Genomic DNA, 27,068 nt, shown 5'->3' with positions numbered 1-27,068 from the left:
GAAACTAAAATATTGCAGTCGAAAAATTAAATTTATACTTTTAAAGCCTTTAATTAAAATTATCTTTAATATATCACTCCAAATTTTTTAAATAAAAGTCGCGAAAAAATTTCTCCAATTTTAATAATTGAAAAATACTTAGTATGCTAAAGGTTTTAAAAGTAATCATAAATTTAATTTCTTAAAAATAATCTTAAAAATGTAAGTTAGATTATATATATATATATATATATATATATATGTATAAATATACTCATAAAATCTTGATTCACGCATGTAAAACGACGATTTGCATCCCTTTTTTGAGGTAAAGGAAATGACAAATATCTGCAGCGAATACCGGAATAAGGAGATACATAAGCCCTTTGTCTTGTCGGCAATACAAACGGCACCATCATATCCTGTGACGTTACAGAATCAGACTAGCTCAAGCACAGCCATACGACCTAGATCTCTTTATACCGCGCACAATTATCATGCGCAATCTGAAGATCCTAGTTTTCAAGTACAGTTTTCAAACTTTAGACTTTTATCTCTTTACCCAAGTAGCAAAATGACATCATTAAATGTCAAAATGACGTCATCGATGTCAAAATGACCTCATTCGACGTCAGTCTGCTACCTGGGTAATTTATTTCTTTTCTCAAATATAAACAAGTATGATTTCACATAAGAGGTTTTATTTGAGTGATTAGTTTTTTGTTTTTTTTGTTGCTATTCTTTGTATCTCAAAGTTGCAACAAAATGATTCCCAAATACCCAAGTAGAACAGAAAATCAAAATGATATTATTTTGATTTTCTGTTCTACTTGGGTAGCATCAAAGTTGAAATATGTCCAAAATCGGGTCATATAATAAGCTGTCTTTTAGATATCTTAAGATATGTCTTTTAGATATCATATTTTATAAGATGTCTTATATAAGATATTTTAAAAAGTTCTGAAAAATGTCTTATATTTCAATTTTGGACATGAATAATTATAAAAAATTTAACTTCTTAACATGCAAACTCTTTAATATTTGATTTGATGAAAAAAATGATTTTGTTTTAATTTTGTTACAAAAATCATGCATTAAGGGATTAAATCGTAGATACTTAATCAAGATTGAATCCAAAAATATCAGTTGTGAAAATAATATAAAAATTCAATAAACAATAAAAATGACAAGAAGATATCCAAGAAAAGAAATATTACGAAATTTTAAATGTCATAAAAAACTTGTCTCATAATGTAATTTAAAAATTTTGTTTTGATTTCTTAAAATATGATAATAAAAAAAGATATTTTACCATTTGTTACAAAAAAGCATGCGTTAAAAAAATAAGGGATTAAATTGTATAGAGATATACTTTATTAAGATTATTAAAGATAATTTCGAAATTAAAAATTTACAAATACTAATAAATGAAGATAAAAAAGATAAACAGAGCACAAGAATATAAAAAAAAAAAACAGAAAAAATACTACAAAATCTTATTTATTAAAATAAAAAAACCTTGTCTCATGCACTGAAAAATCACTTATTTAAAAAAAAAAAAATTTCTTATAATTTTAAAAATAAAAATACTGCTATTATAATAGCTATTTGTGAAAATAACAAAATACTAATTAATATAAAAGAAACTTTTTCTTCAAAATTTTGTCTACTATTGTTTCTCCCCCTCCCATAAATTTTCTACAAAATCTTTTTTCTGGAATATTGGAAGCATAAATATTTTCTCTCGGATTATCAAAATTGTATAAAGTATGATGATATAAAACATATGGATCTCTGATCAATTTGCAGAAGATTTTTCCTCAAAGATGTCGAGGAAAGTCATCATTTTTTTGCATGTTCCCAATTTTTGCCATTTCGTATCTTTTTATAAGCCTTAAAAATTAAAATTCTATTAAAATAAACTCAACTTGAAATTAACTCAAGAATATAGTTTTGTTAATATTTTAACTCTGCAAAATTTAATTTGTGAGAAGCTCTTTTTTTCAATCATTGATAACTTGAAAATTATTGGTGCCTCGACATTTTCACTGAGAAAAAATCGTTTCCAAATTAACCAGAGAATTTAGTGGTGCGCTCCTTATGTTTGTAATTCAGTTACACCCTATAAAAAAGAGACACATTTATGCAGAGATTTATCGCCATCTGATCTTGTACTCATCCCAGGTAGCAAGTGTACATCATTTTAATGTCGAATAACGTTATTATATAAACGCTTAATGAACGTTTTTTGACGTTTAATGGCATCATTTTGACGTCCATGACGTCATTATAACGTATATTTTATTATCGTCATTATAACATATAATGACGTCAGTTTGATACTTGGAATACTTTCTTCCGAATCTTGCAGCGATACAACGAGTTGTCTAAGTACTTCGAACCCCCGGCCGAACAGTGGAACGGCGGAGGAACCGGGTATTCAGGATCGGCGGCGATCTGGCGACAGCCCAGGAAGTCGATCGGCGGACCTTACTACGCAGCTGACGAGGCTTCCATTTATACGGAAAACTGGAGGGAGCATGACACCGACGCCGGGGTCGGCAGCGTCGTTGCCACCCCCCATGGCACTATATCGTTGAGGCTGCACAATAGAATACGCGTGGATATGACCATTGATCGCGCCGTCAGGGTTATCAACTTTAAGGTAACTCGTCTCTATAAAAATATCGGTGATTATAATATCTCAGGTGGCAGACTAATGTCATTAAACGTCAAAATGACGTCATTTATTAATCTGAAAAAAGCTGATTTAACACATTTCACGTAAGATTAGTGCGGGGCACTGGACGAAATAAAAGTGTATCAACTCAGATTTAGATTTAATTTGTAGAACAATATTGTTCTTTCCTTGAGCGGCTCCGGAGCGGCTGCCGCTTTACTACATCCCAATGGTAGGATATATCAATACGGTTCCCGGGTGGAGATCGTCGCCCACGACATGCACGGCAATAACAAGTCAGTTCGGACAAGTTCTCTTGCTAATCATCAATTCGTTTAACCGATCGCGTCAGTTTCAGTATCTTTTGCTTCTTATTAGATATGCGAAAATGTGGTACAAAGGAGTCAGTTTTACGTCAGAGCAATGCGCTCTCGTTTATCTGGTAGACACAGCTGGGACCAGGACCACGACGGACTCTTTCTCGGATATGAGTCAGGTATAGAACCAGCAAAAGGAACTTTTTCGTCTTACGCTTCTGAATCAGCTGATTCAAAAGACTTCTTATAACCCAAGTAGCAAATTGATGTCATTAAACGTCAAAATGACATCTAATGACGTCATTTTGACGTTTGCCATTATATGACATTTAATGATGTCATGTTGACGTTTAATGACCTCAGTTGTTACTGCGGGTATCCAGGTAGCAAGCATACGTCATTTTGACGTCAAATGACGTCAGTAAACATCAAAAAGACATCATTCGACATCTAATGACGTCAATTTGTTACTTGGATAATTAGTACCGTTCTATAGTTATACAAAGTCATCGAAAAATATCGAACCCTCCTAATATTTTTGATTAGAATGCATTTAGGAGAAAATGTCCAATAGCAAAGTTGTACGGCTTTAAACGAGGAGTAAGATGATGACCTTGATTTTGACCTTGATCGTGTTCTTCAAGGTAATTTAAAGGTCAACTATAAAATTTTAAATGAGAACCCCTATTTTTGATCTCGGATTCCAGAAGATCAACAAACTTTTTGTCCCAAAATTTTTAACTTTAAACCTTTATAACTCAAAAAGTACTTAATGAAAAAATATTTTATTACAGTGTGTTGGAAAGGTTCTGAGATAATTAAGCTATAAGAATATACAATAAAAAGTAGGGGATTCCATTTAAAATATTAAGTTAATCTGGAAGTGACCTTGAAGAACATGGTCAAGGTGAAAATCAAGGTCATCACCTTACTCCTCGTTTAAAGCCATACAACTTTGCTATTGGACATTTTCTCTTAAATGCATTCTAACTAAAAATATTAGAGAGGTCCGATACTTTTCGATGACCCTGTATATGGAATTAAATATAGACTTATTTTTTTTGCAATTTTTGATGAATATCACAGGACTTCTCGCTGAGTGTCTTTTACTCGGAGTCTCGTCATGGACCAACTTGTCTACAAGAAGCTGCGGCACATCTCAATACGGCTCAGTATTGGCAAACAGATGAAGGGGTTGAGAATTGGATTATCAACAATATTAGAATATCCCAAACTCCCGATGGTCTTGTCAGGTATGTTTCTAACCGGTTTAAAAATAAAAAAAAGGAGACTACAATATAAATTACATAAAAACAAAAATGATTAAGACTGCTGGATCGCCGCGGCCATGTTAGATTGTGACGTCAGAGCCAGAAAACATATACATGCTGAAAATTTTTAGATGCCATTTTTAAATGAAAAGATATTTCGATGAAACACTATACAATACTTGAGATGGCTTTAACACAATTTTTAATTGCCTCGAAATTAATTAGGTTAAATAATGAGATAAAAATATGTAAATTCATCTTAGATAAGATGAAGATGCTTTTGTTTTAAATATATTTAGATAAAAGATATAATAAAATTGACGATTTTATTTAAATAACTTCCAGATAAGCAGTTATATATAGATGAATTGTCATATAATTTTATCTTTTATCTAGATACATTTAAAATATAAATATCATCTTTACCTTATCTAAGATGAATTTACATATTTTTATCTCATCTTTATCTATATTTAATTTTAAAATCATCTAAGCACAACACTGTCGACGAGAAGCCAGAAATCTTAATGGGTGATCCAGAAGGTCTAGAACATAGCATAAGACAAAAACTTCTCTATTTATGATATTTGTATACGTCTAATATTTTCATTGTACAACAGGATTGCGCGAAACAGCAACAAATATCAATTACGCACATCGCCCAGCAACGGCACAGCATCCTTGACGACGCCCTTCCTGCACTGCACCGCATCTTTGGGTCAAACCTCGCATCTGTTCGTGCGTCGCGGTGAACGTCGCATGCACTACGATGGTACCAGCTTTATAGTGAGAAACGCGGGTCATAGCGCCGGTTTCGATGACAATAATCAGTTGAAGGTTTATTAATAAGAGCAAGATTCGATTCCTGCTGGGTTTGCCTACAAAACCGAGTAATCCCAACTCGGATTACTAACCCACGTAGCAACCCGAGAAGAACAGAAAAGTCAAAATGATGTCATATTGACTAAATTTATGTCATTTTTGGTCAATATTTAGTCAATATGACGTCAAATTGACATCATTTTGACCTTCTGTTCTCCTTGGGAAACTGACGTCATTAAACGTCAAAATTAAAAGATAAACGTCAGTTTGACGTTTAATGACGTCTAATGACGTTTAATAATGTCATTTTGACGTTTAATGACGTCTAATGGTATTATTTTGACGTTTAATGACGTCAAAATGATGTACGTTTGCTACCTGAAAAACAGGGTCTCAAGGTCTCTTCTATTAATGACAGGCGATTTTCAAACGCGTGACAAAAATTTTTAAATAATTTTCTAGAGAAATAAAGAATGTTTACGATACTTGTGTAAATCTCGAAAATCTTCTCAAGTAGCAAATGTAGCCATTTCGATGTTATTTTGATTATTTAAAATGACTACTTTTGCTTCCTAAATTATGAAATATTAAAATCTTCTTGTACATTTAATTTCGTTGCAAAAATATATATAATTTTAAATATAATTTTTTTCAATTTTGTTTATTTTTGTCAAATTAAATGACATGTAAACTAATTTCTGTTTTATTTAAACTCTAAATATTGTTCGTACATTAATTTTCAAAGTTTTTGGGAAAAACACTAATGTTTAGAGTTTGTTAAAACTTTTAAAAAATTCCTAATTATAAATAATTATGAATTCACAGTGAAACTTTTTTCCTGTGCGGGTTTTCTGTTTTATATATATTAATCAAAACTTTATAAAAACTTGCAAAAGAGAAAAATAAATACCAATTACTGATGATTTCAATTTTTAGAGAGAAAGCGTTTCTTCATACATAGTACAGTATTTAATGGCGAAATAAAACTGAGCAGTTTGATGCAAAACAATAATTATTTTATATTAAAAAAAATAAAATTAAAAAATTATATCACTTTTAAGTTTTAAGAAAGATAAATTCGACTACTTTTACATTAAATTCTTCAATTATGCCTATTTTTTATGTTTAGAAAATTGTTTCATTTTGCTATAGTTTAATTCTTTGATTTATAATTATAATTAATGATATAATTATAAGTAATTATAATTAATGATATTAATGTTTATTTGTCAACTAATCGAAAAGTAAAAAAACTTTTTTTTTCTTTTTTTATATCTGTATGTACATTTGAGATAATACTTGAATGAAGTCTTTTGAATATATTATAATTTTTTACATTTGTTTCTGTAAAATAATGTCGAGCTTTCTCATGTGTCATCCAGAAAATCCATCTCCGAATCCTGTTCTTCTTCGGATTCTGATTTAAATCCTTTTTCAAATCCTCGCCCTATCTTGGACAAAATACTATTCTTGCGAAATCGAATACTGTAAAAGAATGATTAGTATATTAGTAATTTAGTATATTATTATTAAGTAATATTTAGGAGGAAAAAAATTGGATAATCTTGAATTTTAACTAAGGTCATTTTTCAGTAATTTGAAGGTCAACCTAATTTTTTTTATATAGATCGATTTCTCACAATAATATTCGGCATAAAAAATTATGCAGCTAAGGTGGTCAAAAAATTTAATGTTTATGAATTACTTTGGACTTTAATTTTAAAAACATAAATTGGAAATTATTTCATAAAATGTTTATATTTTGGTTACCTTACCCTAATTCTTTTATACACAAAATAATAAGAGGAATCAATTGGTGTAAAACACAGTTATTTTTAAGGAAAAATATGTAACTGCTAATTATAAATTATGTAATTTTCCTTAAAAACAACTATGTGTTTTCTTTACACCAATTAATTTTTCTCATTATTTTACGCATAAATATATCAAGGTAATCGAAAAATATTTTTATGAAATATTGGTGTATAGCATTATATATATATATATATATATATATATAAAATTTTATAAGTATTTTATATAATATATATTTTATAAGTAATTTATGTGATATATATTTTATATAATATACAGGGTGTCCCATTTAACTTGAGACAACTAAATATTTCGAAAAATAAGCATTGTACGAAAAAATGTCCCAAATAAACTTTTAACATTATCAAGGGGGACGTCTGCCTGTGTAAAAATTAACCCACCCCCACCGCCCCTTAGGGGTGGGGCGGGTGTCAACTTTGAAATTTCAAATGGGAACCCCCATTTTTTATTGCAGATTCGGATTCCTTGGAAAAAAATACGTAAGTTTTGTCCGAGACATTTTTTCGAATCGTGATAGATGTAATCAGTAAAAATTAGTTTTTGCCATTTTCTCTCACCATCGGGGTGAATTTATTTCGGTGAGTCCCCTCGCCTCTCACCATCGGGGTGCTTTTATTTCGGTGAGTCCCCTCGCCTCTCACCATCGGGGTGCTTTATTTCGGTGAATCCCCTCGCCTCTCACCATCGGGGTGCTTTATTTCGGTGAGTCCCCTCGCCTCTCACCATCAGGGTGCTTTATTTTGGTGAGTCCCCTCGCCTCTCATCATCGGGGTGCTTTATTTCGGTGAGTCCCCTCGCCTCTCACTATTCAATTACAATAAATGCTCGAAATGATGACCTTCCATTTCGATGCATTTATTAACTAAATGATGGAACGTATTAGATATGCTTGCGCACAAATAACGCCAGATACACTTTCTACATGTGTACAAGCATTCCAAGGTCGAGTTAATAAATGCATCGAAATGGAAGGTCATCATTTCGAGCATTTATTGTAATTGAATAGTGAGAGGCGAGGGGACTCACTGAAATAGAGCACCCCGATGGTGAGAGGCGAGGGGACTCACCGATATAAAGCACCCCGATGATGAGAGGCGAGGGGACTCACCGATATAAAGCACCCCGATGGTGAGAGGCGAAGGGACTCACCGAAATAAAGCACCTCGATGGTGAGAGGCGAGGGGACTCACCGAAATAAAGCACCCCGATGGTGAGAGGCGAGGGGACTCACCGAAATAAAAGCACCCCGATGGTGAGAGGCGAAGGGACTCACCGAAATAAAGCACCCCGATGGTGAGAGAAAATGGCAAAAACTAATTTTTACTGATTACATCTATCACGATTCGAAAAAATGTCTCGGACAAAACTTACGTATTTTTTTCCAAGGAATCCGAATCTGCAATAAAAAATGGGGGTTCCCATTTAAAATTTCAAAGTTGACACCCGCCCCACCCCTAAGGGGCGGTGGGGGTGGGTTAATTTTTACACAGGCAGACGTCCCCCTTGATAATGTTAAAAGTTTATTTGGGACATTTTTTCATACAATGCTTATTTTTCGAAATATTTAGTTGTCTCAAGTTAAATGGGACACCCTGTATATGATATATATAATTTTAATTAAATTAAATATATTAGTGTCACTGACGAGGTACTGTTCGTCTCAGTGTTAGTGTATAGCATTATTTATGTATACTCGTATACCGGTGTCCGGTGACTCGTGTTTTACACGTTAATGGGAGTTCCTGAGGCGATTTGAAGACAATTTTTCCTCAGCAAAAATGATAAGAAAAGTTATCATTTTTTTAATGTTCCCAATTTTTGAAATCATATATCTATGTAACTAAGCGTTGAATTAAAATTCTATTACAGTAAACTTTATCTGAAATTAACTAAAAAATGTAGTTTTGTTAATAATTTATTTTTACAAGGCTTAGTTTACAAAAAAACTTTTATTTTCAATCATTTATAACTCAAAAATTATTGGTGCCTGGACATTTTCGCTGAGGAAAAATCGTCTCCAAATCACCTCAGAAATCTCTCATTAATTTGTTAAAGGCGACTCACCGGACATCCTGTATATATATATATGGGACGTTTCGCGTCAAGCGGGCCTCTCCTTCTAAAGATTAACGCAATGGAAAAAAACGTTTAAGGTCTCAAAATATTCATACATTTTTGTATACTTTTGAAAGAAACGTGGCCTTTTTAAAAATTCAATATGGTGATTCCAATATGGCGCCTAAAATCAGTAAAAGTCACGAATGACCATACAATATATTTAATTAAAATGCGAAAATTTAACAAATCAACTTGAAAATGATGGAGTATAAGGTTTTCGAGGTCGTTGATTGTGAATCTGAAAAAAATTATAAAATTCAAAATGACGGCCATAAAGTCAATGATCTTTGTGTAAGGAATGGAAAATCACTCGAATCGGCTTAATTTTTAAAATTTTCGAAGTTGTTAATTACAAATCTGCAGTCAACTTTGCACAATTGAAAATGGCAAATTTAGTATGACGGCTTTTACTGCAAAAAGACAGATATCGATATGAGTTGTCGTTGCTGTTCTTTCAAACTGAGATTAAATTTCAACTTGTGTTGTCTATATTATAAGTCGATGGAAAATGAGTTAGAAGCCGCCATACTAAATTTGCCATTTTTAATTGTGCAAAATTGACTGCAGATTTGTAATTAACAATTTCGAAAACTTTAGAAATCATTTTCAAGCTGATTCGAGTGATTTTCCATTACTTATAAAACAAAGATCATAGGCCTTATAGCCACCATTTTTTATATTTTTCTTCAGATTCACACTGAACGATCTCGAAAACCTTAAACCTCATTATTTTCAAGTTAATTTGTTAAATTTCGCAATTTAATTAAATATATTGTATGATCATTCGTGACTTTTACGGATTTTAGGCGCCATATTGGAATCATATTAAATTTTTAAAAAGACCACATTTCTTTCAAAAGTATACAAATGTACAAATATTTTAAGACCGTTTTTTTTCCATTGCGTTAATTTTTGAAAGGAGAGGTGGCCCGCTTGACGCGAAACGTCTTATATATAAATTATTCAGTTTAAAGTAATTAAGTCGAAAGAATCTTCAAAGGATCTTAAAAAAATATTTTATATTTAGTGATCTTATTCTCCCCCCCCCCCCCCTTTAAAACTCTATTTTATCTGAAAATTATAAGCTCGATTTCAAAATATTTTTTAAAAATTAAGTCTACAAAAAATTTAATTTTTAAATTTATTTTATCTCCTTAGTCTACACATTTTTCCTGTAGGATTATTATCATCTATCTCTTTGAAATAAAATTACTTACCGTTTTTGACCTTTCTGAACAGCTTCGCTATTTGACGATGATGCTGTTGATTTGCTACAACTCGGCTCTGGATCCGTGTTGGATTTGGCAAATAGCCTACTCTCAGATTGCATTATGCGAATGTTATTAACGATATCATCTGCCATGTTGGCGTCATAGAGTTGCAAGCTAGAATCTCCCTCTGCGTCGTATAAAAGACGTTTCTTCTCCTCATAGATTTTGCTCAATCTGCCGATTGATGACAACAGTTTCCCAGGCGCTGTCAGATCCTTAATCTCTGGCATCAAATTGACGTCCAATTTAGGATGTTCCTGCCTTTTATAAAAGTGCCTCTCAATGCCATACTGTGAATAAAAATACATTTTTAATATCTATTAATTTTTTAATATTTATTATTAATATTTTTTTAAATATTCATTAAAATATTTATTTGTAAATATTTATATTTTTAATATTTATAAATATCATAGTTCTTGACATATATCAGGTTTTTGTAATTTTTACAAATTGTTTACCTCTCTGTCGCTGATGCAAAGAACAAATGCATGCTCAACGATCAACTTGCACAAGATGTAATTAGCATCAAGATATTCCTCCTTTTTGATTTCACTATGCAACTCCATTACACATTTCCAGTCTGACATGGTCATTCTAATTTTTAACTGATCCATTGGCATTTTATAGTAGATTGAATACATAAGATACAGAGCTCCAATACGCTCTTTTAAGCTGCATTTATTTATAAGAAGTTGCTTTGTTACACAAAGAGCATCTTCGCAAAATGACATTAAAGCTCCTTCAGAGGGATGACAACTGCAAATTATTAAATTTTATTAGTAGCCTTTTTCCGATAGACTTATAAATTTAACAACACAAGAGTTAAAATAATATAATGAAGTTTCTTAGAGGAAAAAGCGCCTTTTTTCTAATAAAAAAAAATAAAATATACATACCTAAAAACTAAGCTAAATTGCATTTCCTTCCAGATCTCACAAAAGTTTTGAAAGTGAGTGTTATAAGTCAGTTCAAAACGTGTTATCAATGTCTTGCAGTCAGTGCGGAAAGCTTCTATCAAGAGTTTTTCTGTAAAAAAGAAATAACATATTTAGAAAAAAAAACAATTCCTTTTCTTACAAGTTTTGTAATTCATAATAAAACAATATATTATTATGTTACTTATATATAGTGTCCAGTAATAATTGATTATTACCGGATTTCGTCATTTATCTCTTTTTCTTTCTTATAAATAAATTATTAAACTCATAAATAATTGTTTTTATTTAAATGTTTTAATAAATAATTTTAAAGTCATACAAATAATCTTTATTTTATTTTTTCTTTTATTTGTGTATTTTTATATATTAAAATATCAATTTAAGGAATAATAAAATAACATTTTATTATAATAAATTTTGTAATTCATTTAAAATATATTTTCAGAATATAGGTATTATTTATATATATTAGGTTATTACTCGCAAACTGCGCTAAATCTAATTTAATTACAACTTATTAATATTTTTTTGTAGTGTCAAATAATTAATTTTAATTTTATATTTTAATGAATTATTTTTACAATTTATATTCAATTTTATAGTTTATAATTATTTCATTTTATTATTTTCGCACTTCATCATCAAAATATATATCAATATTAATAATACAAAATATATATTATTAATGTTAGGTTAGGTTAGGTTAGGAAATAAGTATTCTGTATATTTTTATACGATTTGGCATTATATACTTACGCTGGGAATAACACTCCATAGTTTTCTATACTTTATTTTATAAATTACAGACATAAATTATAAAAATCACCAACAATTATAAATATATACAGCTGCTAGCACACACGGCCGCTAAATCCCGGTAGCCGCTCTCATGTTTGTCTCTGATATATATATACAGGGTGTCCGGTAAGTTGCCTCAACCGTCGTGTGCAGGTAGAGTAAGTTAAACCGAATAGGAAAGTCCTCTACCGTTTTGCGATTTTCGCAATAATTATTGAGTTATTAAATAAAAAAGATCGGCCAATCCACGCGAATAGAAGCGCGCGACGAGAAGAGACGTCCTACTGTAACACTATACACGGCGCGCCGCAAAGCGGAAGGAGGAGCGAACGATGACTGTCTATGAATCGTATTCGAAAAATCTTCGTGTATCGTGTTACAGTAAGACGTCTCTTCTCGTCGCGCGCTTCTATTCGCGTGAATTGGCCGATCTTTTTTATTTAATAACTCAATAATTATTGCGAAAATCGCAAAACGGTAGAGGACTTTCCTATTCGGTTTAACTTACTCTACCTGGACACGACGGTTGAGGCAACACTTACCGGGCACCCTATATATATATATATATATATATATATATATATATATATCAGCGCAGAAAATAAATTTGTATCTTGTTTTATTTTATTTTTATATTATTGTTCAATATACTGCTAAGATATTCTTTTTTTTTGCACATAACGGTGCAGGAAGAACAAAACTTGAAAAATTTTGCCGCTTGTTCTGCACACATATATATATATATATATATATTATTATCACTTTTGGATATGTGTGCTGCTATTTTGTCGGTGTTCGTCATTTGTTGAGAGATCCCCAGCCTTAAAGCGAATTGTGGAACCGAGCCTATAATTGACTCTATTCAACTTTACAATATTAAAACAAAAAAATTCATAATTTACAATTCTAATATTAAATAAATTTTTTGAAAAATACCCAATAAAATGATGTCACTTTGACATTTAATAACATCAGTGTGCTACTTGGGTACCCAGACAGCACCAAGCCCAGAATTGGCGCATAAGATATCATTATAAGAAATCTTTAAGACAGCTTTAAGAAATCTTATATGATATCCGAAAGACATCTTAAATATATTTTAAAGATATCTTATGCCGATTTTGGATTTGGTGCTGTCTGGGTAATCCCTTATTGTAGAAATTTATCACTTAGTAACGCCAATTAATCACTTATTTCGAGTGCTTAAAATACTGATATTCAGTAATTTAAGTATTCAAAATAAGTGATTATAAATACTCGAAATAAGTGATAAATTGGCGTTACTAGTGATAAATTTTTATAAGGGATATCGATAATTGCTAAATGTTTTTTAAAACTCAAGTAATATAATATAAGAGAGAAAAACTATGATCAAGAAATAATAAATAAATTTAAATCCCATGCTATTTTAAGTCCATATATGTTTTATATACAAAATAAAATGCTTGGAAAATATAGATAAATTCTTCATAAAAAATATAAGTAGCTACAAAAGAAAAAATAGAAAACTTTACTGAAATGATGCATATATTTTTATGTAATATTAAAACTTCAACTTAAAATTGTTATGTAAAAGTTTTCATTATAAATAAAAAACAATAATCGCGTAATTTAAAAATTATGTAAAATTCAATATTTATAATAAATTTGCTATATATATATTAAATTTTTATATCAATAAATTGAATTATATAATTGTATTTAAACTTTACATAATTCTTGTCTTTTATTAGAAGTATATTATAAAAATAATCCTGTTTTGCAGCAAAATAACAATATTTTTTATGATAAAATTCCACAAGTTTTTTATGAAATCATATTAATAATATTCAGAAAGTAAAATCTCGCATAAATTCAAAATTGATAAAAGTAACTTATTGTTAATAGGCCAACTAATCGAGCAAAAATTAGGCGTATGAAAACTTTTTCTTTATTATTAATATCCTTTACGTGTAAACGTTTCGACCTCAGTAAGGTCTTTTTCAATACAAAATAAAAAATTAATAAAACATTAAAACATGATATAAAATTATATGATATAAAAAACATATGATGTAATGTGGTATCGAAAATATTTAATTAGAGAAAGCTATGTCAATTCAAAACTCGGATATCGCCAATACAGTAAAATGTTCTAAACAATTTTGTACAAGTCGTTCAAGAAAACCTTTGGCATAATTCCTCGTTGATAGGCAAAGGAAAAGATGGTTAAAGTTTCTTTATGAGTCATTATCTTAAAAAATCCGCACAGTCAAAAGTTGGAATTCAACGAGTTTCGTAATAATCCGCATTCTATGTCCATATGTTGAAACAATTAATCGATAAATTAGTTAAAATATCATAAGAGTCACAAACATTATATAATTGTTGTTATACGATTGAAAGTCAAAGTTAAAATGAGAAATGAACGTCGGTGTAAATTAATGTCTATGCTGTTATATTTATTTGTCGTGACTAAGATAATTTATCGAAAATGTCAAAATAACTGCTATCGAGCAACTCAGTGTCCTTATTTAAGTTAATGCTTACATTAAATGTTTACATGTGAAAGATATTAATAATAAAGAAAAAGTTTTTATTTACACCTAATTTTTGCTCGATTGTTGGCCTATTAAGTTACTTTTATTAATTTCATATTAATAATATTTAATAAGACTCTAAGATTAATTTATGACATTAAAAAGTAATACATCTTTTTTTCTCTAATAATTCTTTTTTGCAATAATCAACATGGATAAACTTTTTCAATAGTTTTGTTTTATGAGATTCTCTTTTTCTCATAATAATTAACTTTCTTATGCGATAGAATTCCATGATAATTTTTATTTCTTTTTTTATTATAATTCTATTAAGAACTGGAGATGTGGCAAATCACACAATAATTTTGCTTCGTGATAAAGTATTAAAATATATATTTTTTTGTGAATTATCATCATTCTCAACAAAGCTCCATTCTCTTTTGTGACAAAGTCCTATGATAATCTTCTTGCGTAACAAAGTTTTACAGTGTAGATCTTTTTTAGTAAAATCTCGTGATATTCTTTTAGTAATCTCTAAAATTTTAATTCCAAGATGATTTTTTTCTATATAGAAGTTTCATAGTAATCCTATTCAGAGATCAAAATACGAAGACTATATACAATAATAATCACATGATTCTTTTATTCTGCAATAAGAAATTCTATAGTGATCTTTTTTTGTTACAAAATATTAAAAATATTTTTTCAAGATAAAGTTCAATGTTTCGATCATTTTTGCGCGATAAGTCTTACAATAATTCTCTTCTGCAATAAAATCTCATAGTCTTTTCTGCAAAAAAGGCCAATCTTCTTCTATAATAATCCATGATTTTCTGTAAGTTTCATGATAATTCTTTTTCTGCAACAAAGTCATATAATAATCCTGCTCTTGGATTAAATTCCATAATGAATCTCCTCTTGATGAAATTCTATAATTTTTTCTAGCAACAAAAAAGTTCCACAATGATTCCATAATTCTATAAAAAACCTTTCCTGCTGATAGTCTTTTGATAGTCAATGATTCTTTCGATCATTCTTTTAATAATAAATGTGAGCTTTTCATATATATTAACAAAATCATGTTTTGATTACTTTTTGTGATAGTCTCATAATAATTATGTTCTGCAAAGAATCAATTTTCTTCTACATATGATCTATGATGATTTTCTGCGAGTTTCATGATAATTCTTTCTCTGCGACAAAGTCACACAATAGATCCTGCTTCAGTTAATTTTCAGATAGAATTTACTTTAATAGAATTTTTTAAAGATACATGATGGCAAAAATTGGGAACACGTAAAAAATGATTAAAAAAAATTATAAATATTTTAAACTTCGCATTAAGGGTGCCTGACGCACGGCAATTTTCCGATATTTGGCGTGCGTAAGGTACATCGGTAGAGTCGCCGTCAAAATACACTGTGACGCATAAGTATACAAAAACTTACATCGTAACAGTTGATGTATATTTTGCAAAGTGTAAAATATTTATAATTAATAAACGAAGTCTCGAACGCAATTTTGTCATTCTTGATTTTCGTCTTATTTTATCATGTAGAATCACTCCTTACATTTTGGCCCACCTGTTACCGAACACCCTGTATGTATATATTGTGCAATGTTTTGCTCGATACTTTTTTTTGTTTTACACAATAGGTAGCAGAAATTTGCACAAAGACCTGTTGACTTCAAGAAATTATAAATTTGGTTATATAATCTGATTTGAGAATCTGAAATTTTCTAATATATAACCTAAGGATTTAGGACTTGAGAGGAGGGACAAAATTCAGAATCCAGATTTTATAGAAATATTTGAAGATCTGGATTCAGTGTGACCAAGTTTTTCGGATATTTTTTTTCTAATATTTCATTATTAAATTGAAATTGTGTGAATTGTATTTTATAACAAATTGTACGACTTCAAAAGTTTTATTTTGTAGAGAAAATTTTTTTTAAATCATTACCTGATTGAAATCTTGCTAATTAATCAATTCAAGATAGAATTTTCTAATGGATCAATTATTGTTGATCCTTATTAAGGATCAATATAAATGATATGAATATTTGCGCAACATAAAATCATACTCCTATATCTTGCACTGTTGCTTCTATCATTAATTCTGCAATTTTCTTAATATATTACTTTTTGAATCATACTGTTTTCATTTTTCTTTTAATGGCTCTTACCATTATCATTCTTTTCCTCTTAATTAACTTTATTGATCCAAAAGAGAGATAGCTAGATAGATTTTCTTGCAGAAATAAATTTTAACATCTTATACACCTATTTTCCTATTCTTGTCCTTTTAGAAATGTCGTATAATATATTTTACTAATTTTGGATAATTAGATTGGTTCCTGTGAAAAAAAGAAAAATTCTTGTTCTGGTCCTGTTATCCTATTTTATACCAGATATCCTTGATATCCTAAAAAATAAATATATAGTATATTAATACAATAAATCATAAAATATAAATAAAAAATATACTTCTCCTTTAATTATAGTATATCTCTCCTATTTTCATCTTTTGAACCCAAATATCCAAAAAATAATCTTATACAGCAGTATAAGCATCTTTCTATCTTGAATTGGAAAATTTTAATCAAGAGACACGGTAGTGTCTCGCGACCAGTTAAGGGCGTAGCCGAGACACCGTGTATCTTAACGCGAGTCGGACATTTGAGTCTTTATAATATTTCGAATTCTCAATAACGGCTGAAGCAATCGAGTTTATACTAGACTTAATCGATAGATTGAGTTTGAATTATATAATAAAAGTGTCTTTATTTCTGCTCTACGTGATTTGTAAGCAGAGATATATAATTGCAAAGTCAAAATATGAAAAATTTCTTTTAAGAAACGTCCCCGTCATCATCATTATTATTATCATCATCGACCACGCAACATAGTAGTATCGTGCTACACGTATTCACACGTATACAACACATGCGCACACATATATCACACGTACACAACACATGAATAGATGCATGTATTGGAAATGTCCATCTCGCACGTTTTACAACAGACGGCGATAGTTGCCCTCCGCTATATTGACAGCGTGCGGGGTTAGATATTTTCAATTTTCAATTTCAATTTTTACATTCAATTTTAATGTTATTATTTGCAAATTTATTGTCATAATAATTTATGTGCAAGTTTACAGTCTGTGATACAAAATCAGATATTTTGCTATTATTTCAATAATATTTCAATTATATAAATGCCTATGTATGAGTATGCATATATTTTTAATAATTTTCTTAATTAGCTTCTATATTTTTTTCAGTTGTACATCAAGCAGGTAGCATTATCAGCTCACTTGTGAGCATGGGTTGGGCAATGGCTAGTTATCATCGCAGCATTCGATTAGCTTAACAAGATAAATCTAATATCAGTGCTATAGGAACCATTTTACAATTTTTCTGGCATTTTCTTATTGCAGGTACATATATATCCAATAATTAATATACAAAATTAAATATTATTCATCACACACTTTGTATCAAAATAATATATTTTTTAAAATTTATTTAATCATTTTTATCATTGTGATTGTAGTGGCAAGGATCTTATTGCTCAGTGTCATTGCAAGCATCTGGCCTGTATATACCATAATATATTGCGTAATACATTGGCTAAGTATGACAATATGGATTTTGATAGATTCCCATGGAATATTGGAATTTTGTCGGACTTACAGTCATCCACCACATATGCAGCCTACAATTAAAGAACGCATTTATTCCATATGATTTGCTTCCGTTATTGGAATATTTAAAATAAAAATTTTATTAATAAATTTCGATGAAATAATTTATAAGAGGTTGAAGAAACTATGAAACAAATTCAGTCTCATAAAAGGGTAGTTGGAACAATAGTGGTGAATGCAGAAGGTATTACATGAGATCATTGACATGATTTACTTGTAGTTGTAAACAAAAATTTATAAAATTATATCTGTTTTAGGTATTCCTATAAAGTCAACATTAGATAATACGACAACAGTTCAATACGCAGGTTTGATAAGTCAATTGTCAGATAAAGCTCGTTCTGTCGTACGTGACTTGAATCCAACAAATGATTTAACTTTCTTGCGCATACGTAGCAAAAAACATAAAATTATGATGGCACCAGATAAAGAATTCATATTAATAGTAGTACAAAATCCAGTTGATTGATATTTAAAAGAAACAAAAATATATTTCAAAGTTAAGATTTATTTCTTTGGTTGTTAATTTAATCTGTATGCTACATTGTGGATGTTAATATCTATTCAATTAAATAAAGAAAAATAAAAGAATAAAGCTTAAAAATTATACAAAATGCAGTATTTAATTACTAATCTAACAAATTATGAACTTTTAGAGTTTCTAAATAGTGCTTTCTTCTTTGGTAACAATATTATATTTTTAAGTTTGATAATTATGAAAATATGTATATATAGTAATTCATGGCATGTTTATTTTTGTATTTAATACAATTATAAATGTACATTTCTCATCAATAAAATATCACAGTATCTTTTTTATAATTTAATTTTAATATTGAGATTGTTTTTATTCAGTGGAAAAAAAAATGTGTAGTTGGTCCCTATTAATTATACATACATATAAGAGTGTCCCACAAATAATTCTATGCAGTCTTTTTAAGATAATATAAAAATACTTATAAATATAATCAATTAAAATACATATAATCAAAATTGTATGTATTAAAATTCAATAGCATATAAAAAAGATTTTTTGAAATTATATATATATAATAAAAAGCCAACATTTTATATATATATATATATAAATATAAATATATATTTATTTATTGTATATCATAAATATATATTTATTTATTTATATTTACCTATCTTTTTTTTATATATATGGTAGAAATACAATGTGAGTTATTTTATTTTGCAAAATTTTTGAAAGTTAAACTGTACAATGAAATTATTTCATATAATACCGAGATTCTTTTCATAATAAAGATTAAGAGAGAGTTAGATTTTATCATAAGATTTATAAAAGTCATAAGATAAGGTTAATTGCATATTGTATAATTTATCTCTCATTTTTTAAAGTAAATAAATATCAAAGTTACATTGCTTGAACTGGTGCGTTTGAAGTATGTTGTCTTTTTGAGGGATGCAAGACAATATAGTACAAAAGCATTGCTGTAATTCCCAAGAAAAAGGAAATGATACAAATAATAAAGATTATATTAAAGTACTAAGCCTCTTTAACTGCAGGAGGACAAGCATATTGCCATAATAAATTTGCTGCAATATTTTCAAAAAAGCAGATAACATAGAAAGATAGATGTTTTCAAAATGTTTTGCTATCTACAGCATTGAGATATATAAAAATGTGCACTATGCCAATAACGGAAGCAAATAATATGGAATAAATGCGTTCTTTAATTGTAGGCTGCATATGTGGTGGATGACTGCAAGTCCGACAAAATTCCAATATTCCATGGGAATCTATCAAAATCCATATTGTCATACTTAGCCAATGTATTACACAATATATTATGGTATATACAGGCCAGATGCTTGCAATGACACTGAGCAATAAAATCCTTGCCACTACAATCACAATGATAAAAATGATTAAATAAATTTAAAATAAATTTTTAAAAATATATTATTTTGATACAAATTGTGTGATGAATAATATTTAATTTTGTATATTAATTATTGGATATATATGTACCTAAAATAAGAAAATGCCAGAAAAATTGAATTTGCTTATTTATTTAAAGATGCTTATCATATACAAAAATGAATGATATAATCCTTAAAAACTCACCTTTAAAAAAAGGTAAAAAAAGGCGACCAGTTAAGGGCACACCATTAACAAAAATTATCCATTGCAAACCCATGTACAATAGAATTGTATGAAAAATTATCGATTATAAACCAATGTACAATCGTAACAAAAGTAATGAAATAAAAAAAAAATTGCGCCAAGTGAAAGTAGAAACTTGTACCAGTGGAAAATTAAAGTTGCAGACATATATAGAGTCGTATAATGAATCAATAAAAATTTAAATTTGCAAATGTAGAATTGTACCATAAAAAAACTTATCTTTTAAAAAAAAAGATAAACAAGATGCCAAGTCCATGCGCCATGTGAAAAAGTGTTAAACAAAAAAGTATTTTTAAGTAAAAAAATCTATCAATTGACAAAAATTTATGTTCTAAAATTAATATCTCTACAAAAAGTAATGTCCAATTATTGCGCGAATAAATAAACATTTTTATAAAAAATTAAAATTTAAAAACTTATGCAAATTTAAAATTAATATAAAATAAAAAGAAATAAAAAAATTTTAGTTAAAAAACTGGGCGCGCTGCTAAATAATATTCTAATGATATTAAAATTAAATTGTTACTTTTAAACTCATTGCAGCGCGCCCAGTTTTTTTAACTAAAATTTTTTTATTTCTTTTTATTTTATATTAATTTTAAATTTGCATAAGTTTTTAAATTTTAATTTTTTATAAAAATGTTTATTTATTCGCGCAATAATTGGACATTACTTTTTGTAGAGATATTAATTTTAGAACATAAATTTTTGTCAATTGATAGATTTTTTTACTTAAAAATACTTTTTTGTTTAACACTTTTTCACATGGCGCATGGACTTGGCATCTTGTTTATCTTTTTTTTTAAAAGATAAGTTTTTTTATGGTACAATTCTACATTTGCAAATTTAAATTTTTATTGATTCATTATACGACTCTATATATGTCTGCAACTTTAATTTTCCACTGGTACAAGTTTCTACTTTCACTTGGCGCAATTTTTTTTTTATTTCATTACTTTTGTTACGATTGTACATTGGTTTATAATCGATAATTTTTCATACAATTCTATTGTACATGGGTTTGCAATGGTATTCATTACGTCAGATTTGGATTTGTATAAATTCAATTGTTTTAACACAAGATTACAAGGTTCTCTCAACATATTGAAGAAATAAATATACATTGCAATTTTCTCTACAAAATAAAACTTTTGAAGTCGTACAATTTGTTATAAAATACAATTCACACAATTTCAATTTAATAATAAAATATTAGAAAAAAAATATCCGAAAAACTTGGTCACACTGAATCCAGATCTTCAAATATTTCTATAAAATCTGGATTCTGAATTTTGTCCCTCCTCTCAAGTCCTAAATCCTTAGGTTATATATTAGAAAATTTCAGATTCTCAAATCAGATTATATAACCAAATTTATAATTTCTTGAAGTCAACAGGTCTTTGTGCAAATTTCTGCTACCTATTGTGTAAAACAAAAAAAAGTATCGAGCAAAACATTGCACAATATATACATACAGGGTGTTCGGTAACAGGTGGGCCAAAATGTAAGGAGTGATTCTACATGATAAAATAAGACGAAAATCAAGAATGACAAAATTGCGTTCGAGACTTCGTTTATTAATTATAAATATTTTACACTTTGCAAAATATACATCAACTGTTACGATGTAAGTTTTTGTATACTTATGCGTCACAGTGTATTTTGACGGCGACTCTACCGATGTACCTTACGCACGCCAAATATCGGAAAATTGCCGTGCGTCAGGCACCCTTAATGCGAAGTTTAAAATATTTATAATTAATAAACAAAGTCTCGGACGCAATTTTGTCATTCTTGATTTTCGTCTTATTTTATCATGTAGAACCACTCCTTACATTTTGGCCCACCTGTTGCCGAACACCCTGTATAGATAAATATTACGATTATAATTCCAGGAAAGCTAGTTGTGTTGATAAAAATTCTCGTGGAAAACTTTTCCTATTCATTTTTGGATATTTTTGGTTTCTAGGTTTAACCAAATTCCTTGATATTATCTTCAGTAGGACATTTTACACATGAATTCTCCATAAAAATATACAATACCGAATTATTCATTTATAATTTGTCATATTTTCCACTCCAATTCTTAATTTCTTTCAAAAAGATGTCTCCTTTATATATATATCCTCTCTTCTTCTTTTCATTAGTTTCTAATAAACAAATTAAATTCGGTACAAAATTTAAAAAAAAGGAAATTATAAAAATATATTATGTACATATTTTATTATATAATAAATATATATTATAAATATAATATATATTATAAATATCTTGCACTCGATATAAGTCTCTGATATCTATCATCCTTACACTTTCAAAGAACAAATACTTAAAAACATATGCATTGGCATTCTATCCTGGTCATGAATCTCAATATGGCTAAGATGGAGCAGATCTATGTGAACATATTATTATTGCAACACCAGAACAACATATTTCACATAGCAAATAGAAATAAAAAAGTTTTGACAATTCTTTTAAATAAATTGTTTTGCATGCTTGCATAAATTATTTTATTTAAAATATATCTCCAAATCAATAGAACTACATTATTCAAAGAAAATCGAAATTCCAGGGAGATATTTTTTTTGTACCTTGAATGCTCAATCGATCTCTAGAAACAAAACTTTTCTTTCCATTAAATTGCAAATTATATTTCATTTTTTTAACTCACTTTCTTTCCCTTATAATAACTTAAATATGCTTCTAAAGTTACCAATAATGACGATGTCATCTTTATGAGCAGCCAATATCCACCCACCTACAATAAAATGAATTTTCCAGGATGCCAGGCTGAAAAGGATCTATGGATTAAAACATTTGGTAATTAAAATAGTTTTACTTTGTTACTTGCAAAATGTCTTTATTTTTACCCTGGACAGTTCCTTATGATATCTTATCTGTATCACAGTCTTGAACTTACAAGTTACTTACAAGTGAATGATAAGAATTAATATCACAATATGGTTTTTGGTTTATCATAATTATGAGATCCTTTGTTTTTATTATATCAATCCTAATCCTGACCCTAAACAGCATAAATAACATCCTGGAAATATATGAAAAAAATGCACACGTTTTTTTAAAATCTTGCAGATTACACAATTAATTTATAATTTAATAAATAAAAAATCTAGCAGTAATTAATTCATGATTAATTTTTTGCTCACTGCTTATACTGTTCAGGATCAAGATAAGTTATATGCTAAACATTTATCGTAATTATTATCACAATACGAATCTTACTACATTATTTTACGTTTTTTTTACAAATTTATAAAAAGTTTGAAAATATTTCTAAATGGTGTAAAAATTTTTCTTTTTTGTTCTTTATGAGAATATATACAAGATTTAGTTTCCAAAAAAATTCCTTAGTTCAGATTTTACTGGTGCTATTTTTTACAAATTAAATTACCGGTAGACTTACAATAGTCAAAATATGCGAGGATAAATCCTGTGAAGATAAGGCTTGCGTCTGATTTATGGTAACTTAGTTTTGTTTTCTCTCTTTTTATCCAACTTTATCCATTCTTTCCATCCATCTGCATCAGTTGCCATCTCAAATGGTAAGAGACTGTAAGTAAAAAATACCCAGATATATACTAGGGTAAATATCAGACTGCAAAAATTGCCGCAATGCTGCCTAAGCATTGTTCTTTTAAAAACTTCCATAGTTCTTCCCTCGCCGTTGATTCTAGGAACTTTTGTTCATGTTTCTTAAAATTCAAAGGCCTTCTGAAATGTTACATATAATATCTACAGAATTCTCAGGCCTACTTGTCAATAATAAAAGCAGAATCAAACATCCATTTGATCCCAAAGATTTCACCCAGTTACGTTAAAAGTATCGATCAATGCTATTAATATTGAAACAGTAAATTCTTTCAAATCTTGGCATATGAAATATAAAACTTTTTTCTCCATTTCCTTGAATAAGAGAAAAAACAAAAGACTGACTTAAATGCATCATTAAAAATTATGAAGTTAATCGCTGATCAGCCTCTCTGCAACTGAAGTTTGGGTTTTTTAATCCATTGATGTGATTGCTTCAGCAATGAGTAAAAAAGTTAGAGTAACAAAAAAAACAGGACACTGGCTGATCGCATTAGTAGAAATCCTAGTTTGAGCAATTGTTGATAAGCCTCTTCGCTCTGCATCCCATCCCAAGTCTAGCCCAAGAGACAGAGGAACCAAGTCTGGGTTTCCTCGCTATAGGGATGATTGGAAGGGCTCTTGGAATCTGATGGAAGTCTGGGTTTCCCAATCCATCAAGGCGACTGCTTCATCGATGAGTAGAAAAATTAGAATAGTAAAAACAAGAGACTGGCTGATCATATCATTAAAAATCCTAGTTTGAGCAATTGCTGATAAATCTTTTTGCTTCGCACCCCATCCCAAGTTTGGCCCAAAAGACGGAGAAACCATGTCTCGATTTCCTTGCTTCAGGAATGATCAGAGAGGCTGCTGAAATCTGACGAAAGTCTGGGTTTCCCAATCCATTGATGTGACTGCTTCAGCAATGAGTAGAAAAGTTACGAGTAACAGAAAAACAAGAGACTGGCTGATCGTATCATTAAAAATCCTAGTTTGAGCAATTGTTGATAAGCTTCTTTGCTCTACACCTGATCCCAATATGGACCAAGAAATGGAGGAATTAAGTCTGGCTTTCCTTCCTCCAGAGATGATCGGAGGGGCCTCTGGTCACCGTCGCACGTCCGGTTTGACCGCTCCGAGCTGCTGCAGAAAATTGTCCAAGCTACTGAGATCCTCACACAGATTCAGCTCCCGCCAGGTGTTCCTTTCGGGGACGAGGTCCTGCTTCTCCCTTTCGGTCGCGTTGTACAAAGCGCAGGTCCCATAGTCCACGTTCTTGAGAAGGTCCTTCTGCAATCGACGCCAGCGCGACATCCTGGACAACTGCTTCGCGCGAAACTCGTACTCGGCCTTGTGCAGGGCGTGAGTCAGCACGGCCTCCATCCGGAAGTTTCGCTTCAGGGTCTTGTGGCACTTCAGTTTCTTCTGGCGCACGTTGACGATCCAGTTGGCCAGCTGCTCCATGTGGCTCCACTTCTTCAGGTCCTCCATGTGGCTCGATTTGCTACTCAATTTTTTTGAAGTTGAAGTAGTCGTTGTCCTCTTCTTCATCGACGCCATTTTGCGGACGATTCTTATACACACTTCCGAAGCTAGGAACTATTCCGGTTGGAGCGACCGTACAGCTAAATAATTGATTAATTATCGAATGCACCAACCTGTGTCTAGCATTGGCTCGCGTCTGACGATATAGTTTGCTTGCTGTGAGAACGAATTGATCCTTTTTCGAGACCCTTTTTCCAGATCCTTCGCTCTTCCACGTGTGTACGAGAACGCGTTCAAAGATGTCTTCTTCCGACGAGTGAATCAGCAAGAATGACTTTCTTTATGTTCCTATTAGTCACCGTTTTTTAAGTGTATTCCTCCGCGTCGGTGCACAAAGTAGTTCGTTTGTGTTGGAGAATTCATTCGAGTTTGTAAAGTTTTGTGATTTCACGCAATATAATTTTATTAATTAGGAGGAAGAAGTACTTCGCAGAAGCGAATTAGACACGAATTAGTGAGATTAAAATCGATTTAATTGAGAAAGTGGACTATATGGCGTAGGAATGCAGCTGCAGCTGTTCTTGAATATATACGGTGTTCAGGAGCGTATTTATGGGGGGGGAGGTGGCGCCCTCTTACCATCCCTTGAAATCTAGGATCCACTGTTGCGCTTAGATGGTTTCAAAATTATAGCTGGATAAAATATGTAAATTCATAGATATATAGTAATGGACTGTGCTATCCATGGAAAAAGAGCATACAAAATGTGGTCGTCAAAAATGAGAGAGACAGAGCGTGAAGGCGGCCAATCTCTATCTCTTTCTAGTGTTGTGATTGGTTCTTTCTTGGTCATGCAGGTACGTATTAAGAGACTTAATAGCCTCATGCAGGCCTTAAGGGCCTTTTACAATGGAGTGTCGTAGGCTGTAGTCGTAAGAAATTGACAAACCATAGTCGATTATTTCAAAAATAATCGATTGTGATAGGTCAATTTTTTACGACTACCACCTACGATACTCCATTGTAGAACGGCCTTTACACCTGGTTTACAATAAGTCGTATGTCGCAGTCGAATGTCGGAATGTAAGCGATGGTCCAATGAGGAAATTTTGTTTTCCAAAAAGAAATTTTCTCATTGGACCTTCTTTTTGGAAAACAAAATTTCCTCATTGAAGAAATTGAAGAAAAAGAGGGTGATGATTTTCTTATAGAGTTATATAGAGAGAGAAAATATTTATATGATAAAAGTAATTATGTAGTTCCAATTCCTAAAATGGATCAATGAGGAAATTTTGTTTTCCAAAAAGAAATTTTCTCATTGGACCTTCTTTTTGGAAAACAAAATTTCCTCATTGGACGATCGCTTACGTTCCGACATCCGACTGCGACATACGACTTATTATAGACCAGGGTATTGATTCTGTAACTTTTTCTAAAGTAAATACGTGAAAAGTGAAAAATTTCCGCCAATTGCATATCGATTTCATTTTAAAATCAATGCATGATTGGCGGAAATTTTTTACTTTTCACGTTTTTACTTTAGAAAAAGTTACAGAATCGATACCCAGG

At 30.1% G+C, this 27,068-nt stretch overlaps 4 protein-coding genes and 2 long non-coding RNA genes across 10 annotated transcripts; 2 read left to right on the top strand and 4 right to left on the bottom strand.

Moving 5' to 3' along the window:
• The first annotated feature begins 316 nt into the window (after positions 1–316).
• Positions 317–5,615, top strand: fest (wurstfest). The gene is made up of 6 exons (XM_029322252.2): positions 317–505; positions 2,351–2,644; positions 2,831–2,955; positions 3,038–3,155; positions 4,063–4,229; positions 4,868–5,615. The coding sequence occupies exons 1-6, from the start codon at positions 317–319 to the stop codon at positions 5,091–5,093; spliced, it is 1,119 nt and encodes a 372-aa protein (XP_029178085.1). The 3' UTR covers positions 5,094–5,615.
• Positions 5,616–6,275: 660 nt separating this feature from the next.
• On the bottom strand, positions 6,276–12,352 carry Pbp45 (proximal sequence element A Pbp45). Of its 2 annotated transcripts, none has more exons than XM_029322240.2 (5): positions 11,992–12,352; positions 11,194–11,323; positions 10,756–11,053; positions 10,241–10,584; positions 6,276–6,554 (listed from the first exon to the last, which is right to left on the bottom strand). In XM_029322240.2, the coding sequence occupies exons 1-5, from the start codon at positions 12,008–12,010 to the stop codon at positions 6,437–6,439; spliced, it is 909 nt and encodes a 302-aa protein (XP_029178073.1). In that variant the 5' UTR covers positions 12,011–12,352; the 3' UTR covers positions 6,276–6,436. The 2 variants fall into 2 exon arrangements, with proteins under 2 accessions (XP_029178073.1, XP_029178074.1); XM_029322241.2 differs by having other exon boundaries at positions 12,066–12,351.
• A 3,574-nt stretch (positions 12,353–15,926) lies between these two features.
• On the bottom strand, positions 15,927–18,939 carry LOC146719655 (uncharacterized). The gene is made up of 2 exons (XR_014926445.1): positions 16,740–18,939; positions 15,927–16,672 (listed from the first exon to the last, which is right to left on the bottom strand). It is a non-coding gene; the product is annotated as an uncharacterized LOC146719655 (long non-coding RNA).
• Positions 17,452–18,879, top strand: LOC146719656 (dynein light chain roadblock-type 2-like). Its single transcript, XM_085489891.1, has 4 exons — positions 17,452–17,621; positions 17,843–17,998; positions 18,115–18,449; positions 18,523–18,879. The coding sequence occupies exons 3-4, from the start codon at positions 18,392–18,394 to the stop codon at positions 18,732–18,734; spliced, it is 270 nt and encodes an 89-aa protein (XP_085346017.1). The 5' UTR covers positions 17,452–17,621; positions 17,843–17,998; positions 18,115–18,391; the 3' UTR covers positions 18,735–18,879.
• A 2,564-nt stretch (positions 18,940–21,503) lies between the features above and the next one.
• On the bottom strand, positions 21,504–26,090 carry LOC114945909 (uncharacterized). 4 transcript variants are annotated; one of them, XR_003822516.2, is made up of 5 exons: positions 25,673–26,090; positions 23,848–23,994; positions 23,355–23,469; positions 23,137–23,224; positions 21,504–23,034 (listed from the first exon to the last, which is right to left on the bottom strand). It is a non-coding gene; the product is annotated as an uncharacterized LOC114945909 (long non-coding RNA). The 4 variants fall into 4 exon arrangements; XR_003822513.2 differs by having other exon boundaries at positions 21,504–23,224; positions 25,673–26,087; XR_003822515.2 differs by having other exon boundaries at positions 21,504–23,213; positions 25,673–26,087.
• LOC114945908 (uncharacterized) lies at positions 24,001–25,666 on the bottom strand. Its single transcript, XM_029322257.1, has one exon. It carries the CDS (start codon positions 25,572–25,574, stop codon positions 25,122–25,124), a length of 453 nt encoding a protein of 150 aa, XP_029178090.1. The 5' UTR covers positions 25,575–25,666; the 3' UTR covers positions 24,001–25,121.
• Positions 26,091–27,068: the final 978 nt, after the last annotated feature.

Source organism: Nylanderia fulva, unplaced genomic scaffold (genome assembly GCF_048542155.1).
Source record: "Nylanderia fulva isolate GAGA-0341 unplaced genomic scaffold, ASM4854215v1 Scaffold90, whole genome shotgun sequence".
NCBI lineage: Eukaryota > Metazoa > Arthropoda > Insecta > Hymenoptera > Formicidae > Nylanderia > Nylanderia fulva.
This window is presented reverse-complemented; position numbering and strand designations above follow the sequence as displayed.

Coding starts and splice junctions, on each gene's coding strand:
- fest (XM_029322252.2), top strand. CDS start 317: ATGACAAATATCTGCAGCGAATACCGGAATAAGGAGATACATAAGCCC. Junction 506..2,350: donor CTGAAGATCCTAGTTTTCAA/GTACAGTTTTCA, acceptor CGAATCTTGCAG/CGATACAACGAGTTGTCTAA. Junction 2,956..3,037: donor GACATGCACGGCAATAACAA/GTCAGTTCGGAC, acceptor GCTTCTTATTAG/ATATGCGAAAATGTGGTACA.
- Pbp45 (XM_029322240.2), bottom strand. Junction 11,054..11,193: donor CAATTTAGCTTAGTTTTTAG/GTATGTATATTT, acceptor AATAATTTGCAG/TTGTCATCCCTCTGAAGGAG. Junction 10,585..10,755: donor TTTGCATCAGCGACAGAGAG/GTAAACAATTTG, acceptor TTTTATTCACAG/TATGGCATTGAGAGGCACTT.
- LOC146719656 (XM_085489891.1), top strand. CDS start 18,392: ATGAAACAAATTCAGTCTCATAAAAGGGTAGTTGGAACAATAGTGGTG. Junction 18,450..18,522: donor AATAGTGGTGAATGCAGAAG/GTATTACATGAG, acceptor TATCTGTTTTAG/GTATTCCTATAAAGTCAACA.
- LOC114945908 (XM_029322257.1), bottom strand. CDS start 25,574: ATGGCGTCGATGAAGAAGAGGACAACGACTACTTCAACTTCAAAAAAA.